This window comes from Apteryx rowi, unplaced genomic scaffold (genome assembly GCF_003343035.1).
Source record: "Apteryx rowi isolate R43461 unplaced genomic scaffold, aptRow1 scaffold_169, whole genome shotgun sequence".
Taxonomy (NCBI): domain Eukaryota; kingdom Metazoa; phylum Chordata; class Aves; order Apterygiformes; family Apterygidae; genus Apteryx; species Apteryx rowi.
The window spans coordinates 26376-43774 of NW_020447963.1; the positions used below are offsets into that span (position 1 = coordinate 26376).

The 17399-nt window shown below is 39.2% G+C and overlaps 1 protein-coding gene across 1 annotated transcript in view; it reads right to left on the reverse strand.

Moving 5' to 3' along the window:
- TP53BP2 (tumor protein p53 binding protein 2) overlaps positions 1-17399 on the reverse strand; it is a 30011-nt gene that overhangs the window by 11516 nt on the left and 1096 nt on the right. Inside the window, exons 2-11 of the mRNA XM_026060449.1 lie at positions 13282-13395; positions 10968-11047; positions 9830-9931; positions 6793-6967; positions 5320-5501; positions 4743-4907; positions 4086-4323; positions 2189-2317; positions 1660-1796; positions 357-846 (exon numbers count right to left, since the gene is read on the reverse strand). Coding sequence (XP_025916234.1) covers positions 357-846; positions 1660-1796; positions 2189-2317; positions 4086-4323; positions 4743-4907; positions 5320-5501; positions 6793-6967; positions 9830-9931; positions 10968-11047; positions 13282-13395 — 1812 coding nt within the window. The remainder of the gene's footprint in view (positions 1-356; positions 847-1659; positions 1797-2188; positions 2318-4085; positions 4324-4742; positions 4908-5319; positions 5502-6792; positions 6968-9829; positions 9932-10967; positions 11048-13281; positions 13396-17399) is intronic.

The following is a 17399-nucleotide window of genomic DNA, read 5'->3' on the forward strand; positions in this document are numbered from 1 at the left end:
AGAGAAGTGGTGGGGAAAAACAACTGTGAATATTTGATCGACAAACCTCACAAGAATGTGCAACCCGATTCACTTATCTAGGGCAAAGAGGCAGAATACTAGAATCGACTGAACAGAACCGAACTGCTAACCAGGTTTACCATTATCACTTAGTTATTTTGCAAACATAAGACAGATATTCTGCACTTTTGGTTAGGACACAAATACACAATTTGCAAGAACCACCTAAGATTCTTACAGCTCCTCTAACCCACTTATTTAACCAAGAGCAACTTTGCATGCACAGATCAGGGGGAATGTACATCTATCCCGAGATTTTATGAAGAGAAAAGAGTGGTAGAGTGCCACATGCTTACTGCTTGGGAAGTGCGGTCCTCTGGTCTGTGCCCTTGTCAAAGCACTTTGCACTGCCTGCTGGAAGTTCTTCCCAGGAGTCTGCTGTTGCGTATACATGCTATAAATTGAACTAGCAGCCACAGTTTGAGGCTTTCGGAATGGTGGAAGTGAGGTCTCTTTGGACGGCTGAGGGGTAAAAGGCCTCACAGCTGCTGCTGGGGGACTCTCCTGTTTGGATGAGGGAAGAATTTGGTCCTGGCCCGAGGAAGGACCTGCCGGAGGGACAGAGATTCTTTGCTGTATCTGCTGGGAAGCATGGGAGGGCTGCTGTGCCACTGGTTTTTGTTTGTTCCCCATAGTTACTACAGCCAACGGCAGCTTCTGTGGGTTTCCATCCAGCTTAGTATCAGAAGGTGGCAGATGATTAGCTTGACCAAAGTAAGGCAAGTTTATCTGTTTTGGTTTAGTGGGGACTGGTGGTGGTACTTTTGTTACATTTTTATTGGCCGTCTGAAAGACAAAGAAAGACTTAAATCAAGATTAAACTGCAAAATAGGTTTTAGAGATCCGCTGGGAAGGACCAGAGGCCCCCAAAGATGACACAGTATCTAACAATTGTACTATTTCTGCAATGCTGTTTACAATCTCATTTAGTAAGCATGAAAAGATTTCTTGAAACATTTTATCATCACAGTTATTTATAGTACCAAACTTCGAACTTGTTCCCCTTAATTCCTTCTGTAACAGCTATGTTTGAAACAAATGATGGGTGTGCACAGTAATTCTCTAAAGGTAGCTGAGATTAGAGTCTGTAGGTAAGACACTTGTTTTCCAGTGGAGCACTTGATATCTCTCCAGTTTTTCTATGTTACTTTGCCCCTCCACCCAATCAAATCACGTGTTTGTGCCAAGATTTAGGTGGGAAGTCTTGTTGCAATCAAGCATCTGAAGGATACCACTGAATTAAACAGTAGAACAGGTGCCTAAATGATTTTAAAAGCCCCACACAAATGCTTCTGTATATGTAAACTTTGAAAAAATACACACACACACTAGACCAAGTAACCCAGCCATTTGTATGTAATCAATCAATACATAGGTTTCCACCACAGCAAGTAGAGGGAAGGATTTTGAATTTTTGAACTGACATTAAAAGCCTAAAAAACTTTTTTTTCCTTAAAAGTATTATCTTAAAAGAAAACCTAGGTACTTTTCAAAGAGCTTCTCAATAGCAGTATTTATAAAGCTGTGCAGTAATCCCTGTCAAAYGGGACGCAGGAAAACTAGATAAAGTTTGGAGTTGAGCGCATGTTTCCTGCATACCTGTGCTTCTCGCAAAAGATCCTCGCTGCTCTGGTTCTTTCTCAGTGTGCCCAGCCCAGCAGACTGGTCCACAGAATCAAACATTGAAAATGGACGCACTTTCTTCTCTTTGTCTCGCAGAAAACTTTCTCCTTCAGCTGGTGTTAGAGAAAGGAAGATTTAAAAACAAATAAATAAATAAATAAATAAGACAACAAAATTGCAGGAATAAGGGCCCTTCTCTGTGTAGTAAAAGAGACAGCTCATATAGGAGATGCTTTTTGTATGCATCCTATCCTTGCATTAAGGACCCAAGGGCATGTTGAATGCTGGATCTTGCAAATTAAGCAGCATGTTTGCAGGCATTAGTCTCCACCACCTGAAATAAGGCATTTTTGAAAATCCCACCACYAACACACCAAAGCCTGTAAGGCAATATTAGGGTTTTTTTGTCTGCTCAAATGTATTCCACGCATTAACATTTCGGGAAACAGTTGTCATTAACTTGATTTTCCACATTTTAAAATTAACCAAACACATAAGAACTTACCTTGTCCTTCACTGATCACAATCCCTTTTGCTGAAGTCAAGGCTGGTCCTTGACTAATGAGATTGTCTGCATTTGAACTACTCCAGTCAGGGGCAGGTGGGGAAGGTTTTGAACTGGGGACCACAGAACCTAGGAGACAGCAAGTGGTACAGGACAATCTAAAATCGCGTTTTACTGACTTATTCATTCAGGGCGGGGGAAGGTTTGTTTGTTTTTCCAGACATCAGGTCTGGACAGTATACAAGTATCATATGCAGGTTAGCTGCTGTAAGCCCTATCACTTAAAAGAATTAAAAAAAAATTTTTTTTTAATAATGAGAATGCAAAACCAAGGTTAGAAACAACTACGAAAGCAGCACACACTGCATGTGTCTGCATTTTTAGGCATTCAGACAAGAAGCTCTCTAGAATAACTTCTTTCTAGTTAGTATGGAACTTCCCTTGGCTAGTAGAGTCAGTAGAAGTGATAGGATGGTAAGAAGGGATCAGGAAGAGGTAACATGCACTAAAATAAATAAATACACACACACACACGACGCATTAAAGCGGAAATAAATCCAGACAGTGATATCCAAAACAGCAGATAAATCATCTTTATGTTCAATATGCACATGGGCACTGAATTAGAGCTGATCTTTACATTCAAGAAGTAGATATCAAGTCTGCTTCAAAAACAACTGAGTCAATGCTTGCAACTTGTTATTAGTTTAAACATTTTACCAAATTCTCTCTACTAAATTATCTATTACAATATGTGATATCCAGTTCAAACACTAACGATGAGCAGCAGGAAGAAAATTTGTCCTGCTGAAGTACCATACATCCCTCTAGGAAATCAGAGGTTTTGCCAAAATGCTAGAAGTAAGGAGTGGTGTTTTAGTTCATCAAATAGCACACCACCATACATTCCTATAACATTTGGAATTCATATGGATCAGAGCTAAAATTCCACTCTAGTAGTTTTAGTATCTACAAACCAGACAAAACGAAGCAAGTCCTCCCTTCTCCAGTAGGGTGAACGACACTTGCACTATTTTTGTGCAAAGGCTACTTCATATACACCTGTCACTACTGTAGAGGTGGAAGGAAGATATAAAAGAAACAATTATTCTACAAGCTCAGCCTCTGTTTTCCCTTTGGGGAAGATCTAAGCTTCTCTTATCTCCCAGTGGAAAGGGGAGCCTTTTGCTCCCAAGAAAGTGAGGAAGAGATCTTCACATCTCTCCAGTTTCTCCAAACTTTTTCCTTCACTGAGCCAAACCGTATCTCATCAGAGAAAGGCACAGAAAGAAGCAAGCAAACCTCCATTAATACTCTAAGCAGGAGAGGCCAAGCCTCCTGTCAGGTCTTGGACCTAGGTCTCTCCATGGCCACACACCACTAACATGTCAGCAAGTTTATTGCTATTTCTGTGCTACAATCGGTTGCCCCCTTTATATTATTTCTCAGAATGTTGGTTAATTCTTTACATGTGTCATTTCCAAAATACATGACCAAAAAACTTGGCTTTGTTAGGTTTTTTTTGTTTGGTTGGTTGGTTGTTTTTTTTTTTTTTTTTTAAGTCCTGCCACCAGGTTGTGTGCTAGAACAGCTAGCTGTTAGAAACTTGAACAGTGTTGTGTAGTGTTTAGGAGTATAAAGAAGGATCACTAATTTACAGAAGAATCCTCCCATACTCTATTCCTTGCAACAATTCAAATTACTCATTAAGAGGATTATTTAATTTATAACACACTGAATGCTATAACCTCAGTGCTTAGAAGATATATTCACTGCAAGAACTGTCAGATCCTAAGACTGACATCTCAAATAGCATTTTGTTAAAAAGAAAATTCAGTGTTGGTAGATTAGAACAAAACAAAACAGTTCTGGAGAAGGATTACTAATTGCAAGTTACCTGCAGGAACTTTAGCTTGTGAACTGCTCCCAGCTCTCATGTTGGGCAGAGTTTGTGTTTTTAGTGGACCATCAGGTACCTGCAGAGCTTGTGTCCCATCTGAAAATGCTGGTTTCACCAAAAGTTCAGGTCTGGAAGTGATACGTGGCATAGTAGAGGACTGGATATAAGGACCTACTGCTGCCACTCGACTTGGAGCAGAAGCCACCGGCTGGGGTAAATTCCCATCTGAAGAAACCTTAAGAAATAAAACAAAAAAAAAAAAAGAATGTTTTGCTGCAGCATCCATCCATCCAAAGAGTTTGAACCAGAAGTCAAGAAGGATAAAACAACAGAAAAGTGATATTCCAGTATCAAAAATGAAGCTTTTTAGGCTTTAATGGATATTAACATGCTATAATAATAATAATGAAAAAAATTATCTGAAAAAAATTCCAAGACAGCATAAGAAGAGGCCATAAGATTTGCCCATAAAGTAGGTTAACACTAATGTATCATGAAAAGTACTTTAATAATACAAGACTTCCACCACATATAGATAAAGATGACCAGTGTAGCATCTGAACAGCCTTCCCCACAAGCAAATCTTCACCTCAGACCATAGGGGCCACAAATGAAGCAAGATTATTTTTTTGTTATTAAATATCCAGCACTTACTGGTACATTCTCTTTCTGTTGCAGAGCTGCCTTCTTCTTCCACAGGCGCTCTCGCAGCTCATTAACACGCTTATCCATGACTGCCACCTCCGAGTTGCGCTTGTTTAAACACTCCCTCTGTTGCTGCAGCTTGGCATTCTGCTCCTGGTTCAGTTTGTTCCTCAACTGAATAAATTCACAATGGGGGGGGTGGGGGAAGGAGAGGGAGGAAAACAACAGCAACAAAAAAATCAAAACAAATCAACTTTCAGGACAGGGCATAGGAAACAGTAGCAAAGAGAAAACTCTTCTTAAAAGGTCATGTTGTGCTTGCAAACTCGGATTATTTTCTCCTTTTCTCCGGAGCAAAGGTCGATTATTGTCCAAATTTTGCTAAAGGAGAAGGTATATACACCGAATGCTCCTTCCACCTTTTACCTTGAGCACGACACAACTAATACTCCATGCTCACTACTTGGACGGCTACGCAGCTCTGTCTGGAATAAGAACGGCGGGATTTCTTTGCAGCAAGGYGAGCAGCAATCCAACCAACTTCCAGCCAGTAGAGTTTTGGTTCCCAAGCCAGCTTTGCCGTTACCTGCAGCTCCTTGTACAGGCGGTCGAGCTCRGCTACAGCCGACTGGTTGTCGTGGTAACCATCAATCCGGCCGTTCTTCAGCATCTCCAGTTGCCTGGTGAGCTCCTCTACCTTCGACACAGCCAGCACCAGCTCGCGCTGCTTCTGCTGGAACAAACTGTTCATCTGTTCGATCTCCTCCACTAGAGAGGACGAGAGAGCACAATAGCAGCGCTGAGAAGCGGCCCGGCGCGGGCTGCCTCCAGGGCGGCCGTTAAGGGGGCCGAGCGTGTCCGCAGCCCTGCCGAGCCGCTCCGGCTCCCGGTGCTGGGGGGGGGGGAAGAAAGGGAAAAAAGAAGAACATTTTTGACTACTTGAATGAAGTAAAAAAGCAGAAATAGGGAAACAAGCAAAAATATATTTATCAGGCTGAATTTCATCTGTAAAAACCTAGATTTCACATAATGCTGAATTCCACAGAGGATACCCATTCAACCACAAGGCATATTTATGGTATTAAAAACTCTGAATTTGGGGATTAAAAATGCTGAATCCCAAAGTTTAAGGAACCAGTGGGAGTTCAAGCAAGTGCCAAGACCAGACATACCAAGGCACAGGCAGGGATAGATACACGCGCTCCAAGATCTGAACACTTTGCCGTATATATTACTCTACTGTCCTTCCATTCTTTTAAATGGACATTTCTTTTGTGCAATACAACCCAATGGATAATTCATTTTCCCTAGAGAAAAATATTCTTGCTTTATCTGTAAAGCACCACACTGTTTTATTAAGGTTTAAAAAAAGAAGTATGTTTTCATATGAGCGCTACTGGAAATGACAAGTTTTTTTATGGTAGGTAGAGAGGGAGGAGAAAGAGAGAAACAGGAAAAAAATCTGTTTTGACATGAAGCCTGAAACAAGTATTTAATACTGAATAATCAGCTGGCTGAACTACAAGCACCCAAATATTACTGTAGCAAGCTGGACACTAGTCCGATTTCTGTAATTAAAAAGAAAATACACAGCCACTTTGGTCATTAAGTTACCTCTTGCATAAGAGGCAATACGGATACCCCGCCAAGCAGCACACACGGCTTTGTTACAGGCCAAGAGAAGAGTAACAGTGTAGGGTATTAGCACTGAGGATGGAAAAAGCTACTGTGGCAAACAAAGGTATTTAAGGGAGAAACATTTAAGTAAGGAAACAACCTACACTGAAATAAAAGAGCACACACATTAGGCTCAAAACACACAGTGAAAATATATTTTCTTATTTTATGTTAGAATATTCCAAAAGTGCATTTTCCTCTAGGTCATTCAGAGCTTCTTTTGGTAAATACAAGATGCAAAAATTAACACTTCTTGGAATTCTGGAAATATCTCCACTGAAACATTTAAATCACCACAAATTTAGAGTTCCAAAACCGATGCTTTATGAAAAAAAAATAAAAATAAAAAAAAATAGGCTGCTTTCCCCCACTAGGAACTCACCTAGTTTCCCATTGCTGAGTCTCTTCTGCTCCACATGGCCTTTCAGTGCTCTGACTTTCTTAAGTTTGGCTTCCTGATTCTCAGCAATTTCTTTCAGCCGCTTAAGTTTTTCCTGCTCAGCAGCTTGCTGTTGCTGTCGCTGATCTTGCTGTTTCAAGAATTTCAGACGCTGTTCCTGCAGTTAAGACAAGAAACTTTTTTTTTTTTTCTTTTTTTAAAAGGGAGCTTATGGCAAGGTACTGACAGATAAAGTCTCAAAATTTAAAAGCAGTCATAGCAGCTCTGACCAACAGTTGCTTTAGCCCAGTATCCTGACTTCCCAAAGTGTCAACAGAAGTCTCTGAGAATAGGGCAAGCGCATACTGATACTGTCCCAATATAACCATCCAGGCACCACTGTTCTGTAGCGCAAGGACCTACTGGCATAGAGATGGCATCCATGTCTAACAGCCCTTAATACATTTTCCTTCCAAGAAATTGTTCAAAAACTTTAAGCCTTAGAAAAACATTAACATTTGTCTTCAATGTTCCAAAACCTCATTTGCCCGTTCCATTTAACCACTACTTAGTTCTTGAGTTGCAAGAGCTAATAAYTGTTTCCTCTCTGCCTTCTCTGTGCTGCTYGTACTTTATAGATCTCTATCTTATGCCACATTTTAATTTTTTCCAGCATGAAATATAGCCTATTTAGAAACAGAAAGTAATCCATATATTCTTCATCATTTTTGTCATTCTTTGTCCTTTTTCTGGTTTTGCTATACATCCTTGAGATGGGGGAAATCACTGCACATCACAGTTCTGAGATCGGATCTTTTTAGGTAATGCTCACTGCTATCACAACACAGAAGAATTCAAGAAATAGGGAAACCTTCACAACCAAGATGAAAAGCTTAAGGCTCACGACTGACCTGACTCCATTTATACAGCAAACGTTGTCTTAGTGAAGAGGATCCATTTGCCTCTTCAAGAGTATAACAGTAGGATGCTGCAGCATCAGTCTCTACACAGATCTCTACAGCTTAGATATAAAAGGAACCACTAGATTATCTGCAGCAACTTCCTTTAAGTCATTGGCCATTACACATGACTTCCAGTTCTGGAGATGATAGTTTCTTCCAGTAGTAGGAGAACTACTAAGGCTTTCCCAAGCACTCAATCAAAGAGTAACAGCCAAAACTACCACAGGTTACTAATATTAGAGCTGAACGTTTCCTCCAAAAAAAAATCATCAGCCACATTTGGAAATGTGGACTCTTGTGAACTTGATTGAAAAAGAAAGGGCAAAAAGCAAGCCTGCTTTCTGGAGAAAAACTAAGCAGCACCTGCAGTGCATGCACAAGTTTAGAGTCAATCACATACTGGAGAATGTCAAAAATAGACATTATAGCCTATGCCTAGAAAGCAAGTGTATATTTTCCCCTCAGAATCTATTTTTAATATTGCATCTGGTTTCAGAAGGCAGGAAAGAGGCAACAGAAGGCCTCTTTTTGGAGCAGACTGGCCTTCCTAGATACCCTTGCAGAGAGGCATCTTAAATGAAAGAAATTCTTCTGTAAGACACCCATCAGGCAACTCTTGTGCAAACCACAGGCAAAGGACATCTACTTGATGGGAGGTCATCCAGATTCAAATGTAAAAACTTTTCCCTCCTCCCAATCTTGTATGACTCCCTTTACAGAAAGTATGCATAACATTCCTATTTCTGGTTTTATTGACAGTGACCACAGTGTTATTGCTATTTATTAAGACTTATAGATCTATTACCATCACTTGTGAGTGAATAGCCAGGAGTTAAAAAAAGGTTGGATTTATCTTTGATATGAAACACTGACCTCACAGCTGAAACTGAGAAGAGGGCAATATCCTGCCTGGGCAGAATAGGCATAAACTTTGCTACTAAACTTCAAGTGAATACTCTAATCACTTGGTCAATYCAAAACTGACTAATTTCTCACATTTATATTTCCATGTTTTTCATATCAATTTTTACCATAGAACAGAAATAAAGTTTTACGGGCTATTTTTAATTGGCCACAGTGGGCCATTGTACCACTTTGCAGTCGCCACACAACCATTACAAAACCATGGTTTGAATGACTTAGCTTTCAAAAAACATATCTCAGCAAAGGCACCAAACCAGATGCTAAATAAAGGGGCAAAAATATACTTTCTGTAAAGGGAGCCATACAAGACTGGGGGGGGGGGGGTGGAGTTTATACATTTGATCTTGAAAGGAGAGCAAGAAAGGTCTTCTGACAGAGGAAGAGCAGCAGGACAGGAGTCGCAGAACAGCCTCCTTCCCCAGTAAAGGGTTCTCTGAAGGGCCAGGGACTCAGCCCTTCAGACAGCTGCACACGCTTCCAGATGGGTTGGCGTTTAAAGATTCTCTGCCAACAGTGACGTTTTCAGTRGTATTTTCAAGAGCAGGAGGTAGCAAGAATGCCCAAGTCGAAAATGAAGTCCAAGCTACAAATTCCACAGGTGTGTTTAGAATATTTTTTTCCCCTAATCAATTCAGGAGCACCCCAAGTGCTATCACTAGCTTTTCTGTTATTGTTCAGCATGCATTCTGTAAATCACCCTCCTAGTGACTTCTATCACATACATGCCATCTTTTCCAGATGGCTGTCCGAGAAAACCAGACACACTGAACTCTATCAGGAAAAAGCAAGATATCATTACGCGACAGTATTACATCCAGAAACAAAAGCATTGCTCAGTGATGAAACCAGTGAATGGCTGGTCACCATACAGAATGCAAACAGGGTTGGCACAGCCACCAGGATGAATTACAATATTAATGCTATGTGCTCTACCCTTTTAGTAACCTGTATGGTCACTTATCACTGGCATTATTTTAATGTTTTGCTATTGGATATTTATATAGGTTGACTTTCAAATTTAAAAAGAGGGAGCCAAAGAAAGGGAGGACTGTGTTTATAAGAAGGGGAAAAAAATAGTCCCCAGCCCTCCCTCTTCCTCACGTGACTCTTCCGACCTTTGTTCCTGGCCGTAAACAATCTCATTCCAAACCCACCTTGTTAGCCAGCATTTGCTGTTGAGCCTCAATTTGTTGCTGCTGGCGTGATGCCATCTCCTGAAGTTCAGCCAGTGTCATATCCATTCTTGGAGCACTGACCTGCCAATGAAAATCCAAAGCATGCTAATTCCAGAATTATTGATTTGGCAAATGTGCAATTCAACAGAGCTAATGCAGGCAACTATAATTAAAGTCTTATAAAATATATATACATATATATACACACACACACACAATCTGTATACATACATATATACACACCATAACTAAGTATCTAATAAAATAATTGTAAAGATATGGCATATTTATAAGTTAAAAGAATAAACACCTGGAAGGTTGTGCACATGCTCACCCCAAACCAGCCACACACATAAGTATACATTTCTAAATACATTAACATTTCAAGAGAAATCCCAGCAGTGCTTTTCAAAGGGGCTTTTCAGAGCCCTTTATAATTAAGCTCAGCATGAATGAGCTTTGCCTGATTAAGCTCAGCACGTTGTGGGATGGATCTCTGTTTGTAGGGATATCATTGCAATTCAAAGCACTTCAACATAAGTTGAAGAAAATGGAAAGTTTAAATGTAGTGAAAAATCAAAGGCAGCACTGTCATTATATTAGTTATCTGTTCACATCTTTCCTAAATCTAGATTCAATCTTACATCCATAATTTATTCTTTGGCCAGAAGATACAATGACAACGGATTTGATTCTGAGACGCTAACTGGTCTCAACTCAAAACCTGGAAGTAAGGCAGACCACTTCTCTGACAAAACTGAAGATAAAAATAACCAGTAAACTGAAGGAAAAGGGGAGACAATTCTTGGATGGGAGTAGAGGAGGGAAAGATGCTGAATTTACTGCTTGGAGATCACTCATGAAAACTCAGCACTACCTTTCCCAACTTTTTTCCACCCAAATAGTTATCACATAAACATGGGTTATGGCAGCTATTCTCTGGATATCTTAGAGAGATCTTAAGAACTGAAAGCAAGGGCAATATTAAAGCGGCTTTGTGACAACTCTAGAGCAGTCATTAGAAATCGCTCCAATATCGCCTCTTGCTTTCCAGGCTGGGATTTGCACCAGGATCTCCATGGAAATAGCTGCACTGGCTGTTTCACCAAGCACTTACTCCGTTCTCTATTCTTCGATCACCAGGCACTTTCACCCCATTCCTTTTTAAGGCTGGATCTTGAGACCTTTGCCCACTCCCTGGATAGAAATACAGGATAGTCAAAGRTGGTAACATATTTTAGGATTTTTCTTATCCCTTTAGACATAACATTCAATAGGAAGGAGAAAGAATACAGTCATTTTCTGTTTAGAATCTGAACATCTGTTCTTCCCGTGTTCTTATCACTAAGATAAGCTTAATGGAAGACACAAGATATTTTTTCTGAAGAGGCTGCTATTCAACAGGCTGGGTAGTCTTGTCTACTGTGGAAAGGATTACAAAGTATCCTTTACTTTGCTTCTAATCAAGAAAGAAAAAGTCATCAATATTCATGTAGGAGTCACACTTACTAAATGACAAGACAGCCTTGATAAAATTTCATTCTATTACAATGAATAACAAAGCTTCCCTTTCAGTTCATAATTTTACTCAATGACAGTGTATGAATTATGACTTCATGAAAAAAGTTCAATGGCTCGTGAACAAGCTTGGATATATAAGTAAATTTGTCTCTACTTCCTGAAAGAAACTTTATCTGAGTGAGGTCAACATTTATTTTAGAATATAAGACTGATTAAAAAAAAAAAAAAAAAAAACAGACAAACAGGAAAAACTTTAACCAACAGTAGGTTGTTTCAATATTTTCCCTTGGTCAACAGGCTCTTGGTAAGCTTGCGTTACAGATGCACAATTATAAAACTGTGTCCCCTCTTAAATGACACAAAAGTATCTAGGTAATTCACAGAGAGACATTTGGACCAAATAGAGTGCCTTAAAACGAGCATCTAGAAGTCCTGATGTGCCTTTGTCAACTGTCTCACTGAGAATATGAATACCAATAGTTAAAGGTTAATCACCTATCACGAAAGAYGCATCATTTAATCTATAGCTGATTATTTGCACACAGCCTAAAGTTTAACACCACAAAAACGTTTTCTTCCTGACAGTTAGTCTGACAGTAAAGATGCTACTTAACTAGAATCCCACTTAAAAGTTTCCGTCAAATTATGTACAAATGGTGTTCAGGTGCCAAACACCAAGCTAACTCATCTCCCTGTAAGACACATGCACTATAGGATGCAGCCATCTCTATTAGCTTTTTCCCATTACCATGAAACCTATTTCAAGAATATGCTCCTGAAAGACTAATAAATACCACAGAGCTCCTACCTATTCATTTGCTCCTCCTCAAACAGACTGTTTAGCTAAGTTATGGCCAATAAAGTGTCAATAAACCTTCTGCTATGAGCACTGAGTACCCTGGACTTGAAAAATTACATCCTGACAACTAAACTGCATGATAAGATCCTTAGCAGATAAAAGCGGTACAGCTTTAACTTTTCATAAACTCATTCTATCATCATTACACAATTCACATGTCAAGATATGCTTAACCATTTTGTAATACACTGGATACAACACTGCTTAACACAAATGCAGTATTTTTAAGACAGAGGAAGATTACAGAAAACCAAAATAAGAAAAGGGGAGACAGAAGAACCCAATAGATTGATTTAAAGGTAAATGTCTTAAGGATTCTGCTGAAGAGATTAATATGGAATGCATGGGAAAACCCTGCAAAGCAAAAACAAAAAAAAAAGTTCTGGGAAGAACATACAGAATCATGTTCTTTAGATTAACAATACAGTGATATTACATTTTCAGAGAGTCAGAGACTTGATTTTTTTAAATTCCATTACTAATATAAATGTGTAGACTATGGAAGAAATAGGGAAGACCTCTATCTTTTGCCAAATACACTAAGTTTATTGCCCCTAGTAAAATATCATCCAGGTGAAACATACTAAGCTCACATAATAAGTTACATTACTGGACAACAGTTTGGCTACTAGATTTTAAAAAAGAGATTATATATTCCTTATTAGGAGGCCACCAAAGACTTCTAGATATTTAGCTCTGGCTTATCTATTCAACATGCGATGGCATTGGATGCTGTAGTGATGACAAACTCTGGAAAAGCTGCAAAAGTTTCAATGGATTTAATGCTCCCAGGTCTGGCAAGTGAGGATGGAGTCTCCGTTAAAGTGAACAATAGTTCAAAGAAGAGAACTTAGCTATCATGCTTTTCTGTTACTAGCATTCTCTAGTCATAAGAAAATGTCTAGTGAAACCAAAAAAAAAAAAGGGGCTGCAACACCGTAATGACTACCAACATTAATATGTTATATATGCAATCTGGTTCATTAACCTTGGGGAATGAAATTAAACTTAACTTACATAGACAAATTAACCAGCTGAGATCAACACCTACCTGCTTCCCGACAAGGAGAGCGTTCGTGTCGAAGAAAGAAACGAACCTCRCTTCTCTGCATCCCAAAGCGCTGCAGAATATCCAGCATCCGTTCATTATCAGCTACGGGACGTTCTGAAAAGGTAAAAAGCCAGGCCCAAGTTGGCTTTTACATCCCTGTGAAGCCAAGACATGTACAAAGACAAACCAAACCAAAATCTGTTGTCTGTCGCTTGAACTCCTGCTACCACTCGGACRCAGTATGTGTGCCTAACCCTTGCCCTCAACCAAGGCATTTTTACCTTTCCCTTAGAAGCAAGGAGGGGTACACAGTGCTTCTTTGAAAGTGAACAAACACCTCTGAAAAGCAGATACAACCCTTTAAAAGTCTTGCCCCAAAGCCAGAACCTGGGGTACTATCACAGCCCAAGGTGCAGCAAACAGGCAATTTAGAGCTTTTGCCACCAGTGCCCTAATATCATATTTGCAAATCATCTGAGTCACTCACCACTGCAGGAATAAAACCGGTGTACGTTTTGCTCCACTTCTGTGGTACCTCAGACAAACTTACTTCTTAGTGGTTCCCCTCTCCCCAAGAACTCCTCTGTCCTAATTCCTACACGGAACTCTATTTCCTATTCCAACGAGAATCGGGATGGGAGAGATGCAAAAAGAAGCTATCGGAGAAGAAGAATTCTTAATGTCTGCTAAAGGATGTGATCACGTGCTTGACTGCAGCCCTTGCAGTCAGACTCAGGATGAACCACAAAATATTCTGAAGAGGCTCCTATGCAATACCTAGTGGGCCTGATCCTCAGCCACTCTAAGCCATCACAGCTCCTTTCCACTTCACATGTTCTCCTACAGTTCGTATCAGCTATAGATCTGGCCCATTATCTTGGGCAGCAAATTTGATGAAATTTAGATTACATGCGTTTTGAAAGCCATATTTCTAATAATCCTCGTAAAGGCCAACTATTTTGGATTCATGGCTCAAAAGAAAGAAAGATGAGACAATAGAAAGTTACTCCAGCAAGAACTTGCCCTTCTTTTCAGACAGTTAAGATTAAGTTTCTTAAAGAGTTATATGCACGAGTTTCACGGAATTCAGTTTTCCTGCTCTTGTTCCAAAGATCAGGATTCAGTGTCGCATCTCTAATTTTTAAGCCTTACTCAGTGCCTTTTGATATTACAAAAATCTAGTAGGAATCTACATATACCACCTTCATTTCCCAGTACTCCTCCTCTTCTGTATGACCRTTCCTCCAAATTTTCCACACTTCATAGCTGGGCATTCATAGACAGGATATAATTAGAATTATTTATGGGCCTTTAAATCTTCACATAAAAGCAACTCCTTTTGTTATTCTCAATATTTTACCATACATTTTTATGCCTCTGTTGAAAGTGATGGCAATTATGCAGTCAAGATATTATAGTAAGTCAAGTCAAGTATATGTAGTCAAGATACTGTCAAAAGATATTATGACAGTATCTGAAACTCATGATCAGGTTAGGGTCCATTTGCACTGGGTACCAGAGAAACAAAAATTATTCCTGGCCTGGGAAATAAGAAAAGCAGACAAAGAGTGAAATTAAGTATCACCACTTCTGTATTAGTTCCATTTGGCCCAATATCAGTTTTGCTGGTTATTTCATTATTTAGACAAGAATAAAAAAGAAAGAAAGAAATCAGAGTACTTCATTCATATTCAACAGAGACTCTTTCAAAGCAACTATTTTAATATGGAATAATCATTTCAGGGAAAAAGTGTTGGCGTTAAGTATAAATGTTTTCAGTTTCATAGGAAGAGGAGCCACTAACATACATTTTCASCATGTGAAAAGCTTTTTCAACATAAAAGGGTTTCTTTAAAAGAAAATGCTGCAGCTGTGCTGAAGCAATCTAGGAAGGAAAATTTCTGGAGTCACTGTCAAAAGAGATTAGCTTTACAGAATAAGCAAGTAGGTCACTGTTACAGAAAAAGCAGTCTCTCGGCAGCTACTTGTCTAGACAGCTAAAAAAGCTCTTCATCTGCTAAACCCTAATTCAAAAAAAAACAACAAAAAAAAAACAGTACTACTGTCAGATTTCCATCTTATAGAACATACAGCAGGCTTATGAGCCAGATTTCTAGCAGCCAGGCAATGCTTCAGCCGAAGCTCTATCATCAAGGGAGATGCCCTTTACACAAAGATGCTGTCAGTACCTCTCAGTGACTTCAAAGGAAGGTCAAAAAGATTTTCCAATACCAAACAAAACTACACTTGAAAAGCTCTAGAAGAAAAGACAAGCTATCAGACTTCACCATTTTGTTCTCTATCTCTGTTTGAAAAAGATAAAAAATAAATTGTATACACAAACACACTTTTTGACTGCTTTCCCTGGTCAAGGCATTCATTTAACAGAAGGAATTCTGGTGACAATAAGAAGGTCAAGAAAGTTTGTCCTGAGATGCCTCAAATTTCAAGCAAACCTGGGAAGCCAAGGAGAGCAGTCGAACTGCCCCCTTCAGGGAGCACAGTGCCTCAAGTTTGCTTCCGACAATCCTTCAAAGCACATTTAATAAGGTCTGACAACAGAAGCTAAAATTCCTGCACAAGGGTCAGTAAAGGAAAGAGAGACAAGTTATCTAAGAAGAATCTCAATAACTTAAGTCTGAGAACTAATTTTTAAACATACATCTTACAGCTTTTGTTTCTATCCCAGAAGGAAGGCTGGCATGCTTCATGTTTATTTTAAAATAAATTAAACTTCTTTTAAAATTAATTAAACTTAAAAAACACAAAACCCACAAGAGGTATCTTGGCAAAACAAGACTGTACTTTACTGACAACTAAAATGAAGTTACATAAAGCTAAGTGTATTTCTCCCCAAAGAATAAGCCCAAAATATACATGAAAACTTATTTTGCAAATGGTTGCTACTGGATGTTGCACAGACTGCTTAGGACAGGATATACTTTATCCAAAGCAACCCGCATATATTGTGCCCTGTACCTAAGTCTTCTAATCTCGCATGATTTGAAACTACTGCATTTTATGTTACTGAATACAATTTCAAACTATAGGCAATTTGGCGCACACACCAGTGCTTGTATTTAAAAGCATATTATTAGTAAATATGAGAGGATCAGTGAAGGGAAGAAGAGTAATTTTGTTTCTAAAACAAGTGTCAATGCTTTTGCTGTACAAACAGACTGTAGATATTGACTTTTTTTGTCTTACGATGACAGCTCTGCAAGCAACATTTAGGTACCTGTTCTCGTGGCATCTCAAGAAGTCTTTGCCAAGACTCTCAGAAGAGAGTCACCGTTTCACTTTATGTTTCTGCATTCAGATTATTTTCTTACATCTCTTCCTAGAGCACTGCAGAGACTGACAACTTGATTTTATAAATAAAACTCATTCTATTAGATGGTTCCACTTACCCAAAAGTGCCCTTTTTTGGCTTAACAGGACCACTTGCACACTAGAGCATTGGCTAACTGCTCGCCTCTGGTGCGGGGGCTCTTCCTCGATATAAGGACAAACACACTGCCACTTCCAGCATACTCTACGCAAACACCTTAAAAGCCAATCAAGAATCTGGGTTCAGGGAAACCAAGGAGGGGAACTGCCCAGGCTTTAGCAGGGTCCAACTCTGGTAATTACAGGAGGGCCTCATCCCTTAGCATCACAACCTGTGCTATGTAACAGGGAGCAGGGCTAAGGCTAATGATTAATTCAGTAGTTAAAGCTATAAAAAACACCAAAACCCTTATTTTACTTGTCTATCACTCCAGACTTTGGTATTGTGTTGATTTAGATGGAGCAGGATGGAGATATACAGTAAAAATTCTTTCCTAAATGATTTCTTTTTGCACTGGATCAGTGACTTCATTACCATTTATAAATAAAACATGCTTTATTTTTCTAAGGAGAAGAAAAAAATTTTTTCTACTGTATTTTTAAGCCTTAGAAGCATCAGAAATATTACTTTATGTCAGAAGGGACTAAAATCAACAGACCAGACTCAAGTATCTCATGGTATTAAACACCTATGCAGCTCATCAAGGACTTCTTTAAATGGGTGCGAGCCTGACCCAAGAGTAGAGAGAAACAGTAACACAGGTTCTTATTATCCTTTTTTTTTTTTT